The sequence below is a fragment of the Benincasa hispida genome, chromosome 8, assembly GCF_009727055.1.
Source record: "Benincasa hispida cultivar B227 chromosome 8, ASM972705v1, whole genome shotgun sequence".
Taxonomy (NCBI): Eukaryota; Viridiplantae; Streptophyta; class Magnoliopsida; order Cucurbitales; family Cucurbitaceae; genus Benincasa; species Benincasa hispida.
This window is the reverse complement of record NC_052356.1, coordinates 48,143,459-48,149,619: the sequence shown is the minus strand read 5'-3', so window position 1 is coordinate 48,149,619 and position 6,161 is coordinate 48,143,459. Positions and strand designations below refer to the sequence as shown.

Below are 6,161 nucleotides of genomic sequence, written 5' to 3'. Positions count from 1 at the left end.
AAAGAATAAATTATTCAAAAAAAATATTAAAATTAAATAAAATTAAAATCAATATATGTATAAATAATTGTGTTATGAGTAATAAAAAAACATATTTTAAAGTTAATAATAAATTCGGGTTGGTCTGGATTATATTAGGTGAACCCATGAACTAACCCAACCCATAAAATTTTGATTTATTTGAACCCAACTCAACCCATATGAGTTGATAACCAACCCAAATTGCACGGATTGGGTTGGGTTGATCAGTTTTTTTGGGTCATCGGATTTTTTGAATACCCCTATTTAACCACTTTGCGTTTACTCCCTCTCTCTTTAATAATAACGATGCAAAAATACATTTTTTGTTTTTAAATTTTGAGTCAGTTTCTATTTGATTCCTAATTCTAGAGTTACATTAAATCCTTAAATATTGAGTTTGATTTCAATTTAATTCTTAAGTTTCAAAATCTATTAATTAATTAAAAATAATTATGAAGTTAAATTTTAAAATTAATTTTAATAATGATGAAAAATAATTAAATTTAAATAATTATAATTTTTTTATTCTATTAAAATCAATTAATAGACATTTTTACTAAAGATGAAAAATAAATATTGATTAATCGAAATTAAAATTATAAAAATTGAATCTAATTAAAGATTAATTTAAAACAAAACTCAAATATCAAAGATATAAAACTATAACATTTTGAAATTTAAAGACTAAACTTAAACCATACTAAAAACATAAGAATTAAATGTATAACATTTTGAAACCTAGGATTAAATAGAAACTAAATCCAAAACTTAGGAACCAAAAATGTACTTTTCCTTAATAATAATAATGAAGGGACCAAAGTTGTCATTTTGGTCTCTTCATTTTCACTTTTAAAGGATAAAAATGATCATTTTTTGAAGTTCAAGGATCAAAATGAGCCAAAATTGAGAATACATGGACCAAAATAAACACTAAAGGTGTGCTTGGAGCGAAGATTATCCTAAGATTATTATAACACCTCTTGCTACACTACATACTATTTTGTATTCTCCAATTAGCTACAGTCAAGATTATTTCAAATCCCTCATTTACTATAATATTTACTATTTGCTACAATTTTTATTATTTTACATTCACCGTTTTTTATTCATAACTATAGTGTTTACTATTTCATTCTCAAACTAAAATGGCGTTTGGGGCAAAGAGTTGATTATTATAGTCTTAGGTTATTATAGTTGGGTTATAATAGTGTATTTGGATTATAGATTATTTTAGTTTGGATTATAATAACAATGTTTGAGGTGTAAATTATTTTAGTTTGAAAATAAAATAGTAAATACTGTAGCAAGGATTTAAAAGAATGATTAATATAAAATGGTATAAAATGTAGCAAATTGGGATTTTGAAATAATATCGACTGCAGTTGATTGAAGATTTTGAAATAGTATATATTGCAAGATGTGGTTATTATAATTTTAGGATAGTCTTTACCCCAAACGTCCCTTAAGTATATGAATAGAGTTAGCAATGGGGTCAGGGCTGAGTAGGGGGACTCCCCATCTCCGTCCCTGCAGAGGTATTTCCCCCGTCCCCGTCAATTGAAAGAGAGGATGGGGACGAGATTCTCCATCGAGGAAACAGGTCTCATGGGACCCATCCTCACATACATACATATATATATATATATATATACATACACATATATATATATATATATATATTAAAAAAAAATTAATGAAAGTATAATGAAGAAAAATCAAAAGTATAATAATTAAGGTAGTATTTTAAACCTAATAATAATATCAAGAACACATTATCCTATATTGATTAGGACACAATCTATAAAACGAAAATTTGAAGGATAATAAAACTTTAATTTAATTTGAATTTTATTGTTTTCCTAATTAAATAAGACAACAATGCAGAAACCTATTTGTATTAGGATATTGAAACCTAAGAGGATTCCGAACCGTGCATTATAAATATAGGGTTTGAACTTCTCATCTTCCATTATTTAATAGAGAACTCTGAAATTAAATCAAGTAATATAAGAATGGAGATTAAGAATAACGGAGGAGATTGGCAGAAGTCGTCGGAAGCCACGGCGGAGGTGGAGACGGATTTGAACAACTGGCTTCCGATTACGCAATCGAGAAACGGAAACTGGCAGTACTCTGCTTTTCACAATGTCACCGCCATGGTTGGCGCTGGAGTTCTTGGTCTCCCTTTTGCCATGTCGCAGCTCGGATGGTAACCCTTAGTATAATTTGCTGTTTATTTAGGCCGCGATTTATAACAATTTTGTTTTTTATTTTTGTTTTTGAAAATTAAGTCTATAAATCATAAACGTGCAACTTCCAAATAAGTTAAAAAAAATATAATAATAAATATCTTATCCACTAATCTATCTGGTTTGTTTGCAGGGGACCGGGAGTGGTAGTAATAGCATTATCATGGATAATAACATTGTACACGTTGTGGCAAATGGTGGAGATGCACGAAGTGGTACCGGGAAAGAGGTTCGATCGGTACCACGAGCTTGGACAGCATGTGTTTGGGGAGAAGATGGGTCTATGGATAGTGGTGCCACAACAACTAATGGTGGAGGTCGGTACTGACATTGTGTACATGATCACCGGTGGCAATTCTCTGAAGAAAATCCATGACTTGGCTTGCCATGGCAGCTGCAAGTCGATCAAGACCACTTACTTCATCATGATCTTTGCTTCTGTTCACTTCTTTCTTTCTCATCTTCCTAGCTTGGACTCCATCACTCTCGTCTCTCTCGCTGCTGCTGTCATGTCCTTGAGGTAACTCTATTAATCTTTGGTTTTTTCTTAAGTTACGAAAATTTATCACAATACCTATTCCAACTTTTGAAAAACAAAAAAAATAAATAAATAAATTATAAATTTGTCTCGAGGAAGAAAATTAAAATTTAGTCCTATAATTTTAAAGCTTAGAATTTAATTTTTATCAAACCATAATGACTAAATTCTATCTTTAAGACCAAATTCTAATTTATTTAACGAATAAAATAAAATCCATACATACATAAACTCAATATTAATGGGAATTATTATATTATTGCAGTTACTCGATCATAGCATGGGCCACTTCAGCTCACAAAGGTGTGATTCCAGACGTGAGCTACGGACCCAGAGCCTCGACCACAACAGGCAATGTCTTCAACTTCTTATCAGCCTTAGGGAATGTGGCCTTTGCATTTGCAGGCCATAATGTGGTTCTTGAGATTCAAGCCACCATCCCGTCGACCCCTGACCGCCCGTCGAACAAGCCCATGTGGAAGGGCGTCGTCATCGCCTATCTCATTGTGGCACTCTGCTACTTCCCTGTTGCGCTTGTTGGCTACTTCGTCTTCGGCAACTCCGTCCAAGATAATATCCTTCTCTCCCTTGACCGACCCGCTTGGCTCATCATTCTCGCTAATATCTTCGTCGTCATTCATGTCATTGGTAGCTACCAAGTCTATGCTATGCCTGTTTTTGATATGATGGAGTGTTTCTTGGTTAAGAAGATGAAGTTTAAACCTTCTCGTTGCCTTCGCTTCGTCTCTCGATCCCTTTATGTTGGTACGTACGATTTTCCAATACTTTCTATAGTATTTGCTTGTGATGACCAAACTAAGAGTGTCTTTTATTTAAATTTTTAAATATTCAATTTTGAAAATAAGTCATTTTGAAAAAAAATATGGAATATCTTTAACAATCGTTCAATATAGTTTTTGAAACAATTTCAAAGTATATTTTAAAAAGTTTTTATTCAAAGAGTATAAATAAAATCGATTTTTTGAAAAAATATTTTCTAATCAATCCGAGGAGGAAGGAAGACTAGAAACCTTTGCTTTTTATAAATAACCATGAGTTTGATTAGTGTATTAGAGTAGAGAAAAAGAAGTATGAAATTTTTTTAAGGAACAATGCATTCAAATAAATTCTTTTGATGACGATTATTAAAATTCTATTTGATAACAATTTTATTTTTAGTTTTCTCATCGAGAATTTATGTGGCCCCATTTTACTTGATTTTATAATTCCTCTTCTAATTTTTTATTTTATTATTATGGTAGCGCTTACAATGTTTGTTGGCATGACTTTACCTTTTTTCGGTGGACTTCTAAGTTTTTTTGGAGGCTTTGCGTTTGCTCCCACATCATACTATGTAAGTTTATTTAAGATATTTTATATGTTTCGGTTTGATTCTTTTGATAATTATTTGACTTTTAAAAAGTATACTCATTAATTTTATAGTTCATATCTCATGATTTTTTTATCTTTTTAAGTAAGTATTAATTTGAATTTTTAGCTAAATTTTAAAAATAATTTTGTTTAGTTTTCAAATTTTGTCTTAGCATTCTTAAAACACATTAGATAGCAGAATGAACAAATCAATAGGTATAATGAATATTTATAAGCTAATAAAATTTTAAAAACTAAAAAACAAAATGGTTATTAAATTTAAGTCTTAGCTATTTAATTTTTCTTAAAAGCCATGTATTTATTTGATGTGTTTTTTCTTTATTATTATTATTTTTACAGCTGCCTTGCATTCTGTGGCTTGCCATAAAAAAGCCAAAACGCTTTAGCCTTTCTTGGTTTGTTAATTGGGTAAGAGCTTAAAATCTCCATCTCCATTAATTAATTTCAATTACGATACATATTTTTATTTTCTCTCTCCATCTTCCGTTCTTATTTTAGCTATTTTAAATTTATGGTTAAAAAATATTTTTAGTTCAAAGTAACCATTTAGTTTCAATATTTTTAATTTTTTTTATAATTTAATCTCTAAACTTAAATATGTAACAATTTATTTTCTATACTTCTGACATTGTACAATTTAGTCTTGTTAAACCTTAATATTAATTTCCATAATACTTACTTTATTACATAATAAAGTTCAGAAACTAAATTGTTCCAAAATTGAAAGTATAGGGACTAAATTGATACAAACTAAAGTTTAAGGACTAAATCGTTATTTATATGAAAGTTTAGGAACTAAATGTGATTTTTAACCTAAATTTATTCTTAAAATTTTGAAATTTAAAAGGTTACGGCCTCATTTGGTAACCATTCAGTTTTTTGCTTTTTTAAAAAAAAATTAAGCTCATTTCATCTACATTTCATACAATAATTTGCATTTTTTTTAAGTACAATTGTTGAATTATTAGCCAAATTTTTTTAAAATTTAAAACTATTTTTTTAGTTTTCAAATTTTGGCATAATTTTTTAAACCATTGGTGAAAAGTAGATAAAGAAAAAAATTTGGAAATGGAACTAGTATCCATAGTCTTAATTTTTAAAAACAAAAACAAAAACCAAAATGTTTACTAAATAGGACCTCATATTTAAAAATTTTATACAGAAATTTGATTTAAATTTTGTGAAATTTCAATCTCAGATTTGCATTATTCTTGGAGTAGCCTTGATGTTGCTGGCCCCCATTGGAGCACTTAGGAATATCATTATTCAAGCTAAGACTTTCAAATTCTACAATTGATCATCATCTTCCAAATACCTTCACCATCTCAACTCTCTTATTTTCAACAAGAATTTTACTTCTAAATGCATTTTAGGCAGATTAGTTTTTTCTATTTTTTTTTCAGCCCTAATTTGGGTTGTTAGAAAAAATAAAGTTACATTTAATGTATTAGTCGAACTTCTTATTAATTGTAAATTTTTTTTAATTAAAGTTAATATATTATTCTTCTTAAGAGCACGAGAACCCATTATTGTCGCCTTAATTTCTTCTTATTGGATTGACTTTATGAGCTCTGATACCATGTTAGATAGTATGTAATTTCATCTCAAAACCAATTGACAATATGAGAAATAACTCATCTATGTTATAAGGAGTGTAAGTCCTCTTGATTTTTTCAATATGGGATTCTCAATCCTTAATAGACAAAATATTCCTATTATGTTAATGCCAATTGAATCAATGTTATTAATTGTGGATTCGAACTTTTTGGGTATGTCTTATGATTTTTTTAATTAATAAAAGATTATTTTTTTTAAGTGAATGAATGAAAATCGAGTTGATATTGAAACAATACCAAATCAATGATTAGACCCAAACTCACTATAATTTAGTATGTTTGAGACCCCAAACAGGAAAGAAGCATGAATTATGTGTACTTTTTTATTCCAATCTTTAATTTTTA

At 28.9% G+C, this 6,161-nt stretch overlaps 1 protein-coding gene across 1 annotated transcript; it reads left to right on the top strand.

Annotated features, from left to right (window-relative positions):
* Window positions 1-2,033: 2,033 nt before the first annotated feature.
* LOC120083701 (lysine histidine transporter 2-like) lies at window positions 2,034-5,497 on the top strand. The gene is made up of 6 exons (XM_039039545.1): window positions 2,034-2,230; window positions 2,404-2,790; window positions 3,074-3,573; window positions 4,071-4,162; window positions 4,540-4,608; window positions 5,399-5,497. Exons 1-6 carry the CDS (start codon window positions 2,034-2,036, stop codon window positions 5,495-5,497), a joined length of 1,344 nt encoding a protein of 447 aa, XP_038895473.1.
* Window positions 5,498-6,161: the final 664 nt, after the last annotated feature.

What these genes read in the sequence shown, in the direction of transcription:
- LOC120083701 (XM_039039545.1), top strand. Translation starts at nt 2,034, where the DNA reads ATGGAGATTAAGAATAACGGAGGAGATTGGCAGAAGTCGTCGGAAGCC. An exon ending in GCCATGTCGCAGCTCGGATG is followed by an intron (nt 2,231 to 2,403) that starts GTAACCCTTAGT and finishes GTTTGTTTGCAG; the next exon opens with GGGACCGGGAGTGGTAGTAA. An exon ending in TTGCTCCCACATCATACTAT is followed by an intron (nt 4,163 to 4,539) that starts GTAAGTTTATTT and finishes TTATTTTTACAG; the next exon opens with CTGCCTTGCATTCTGTGGCT.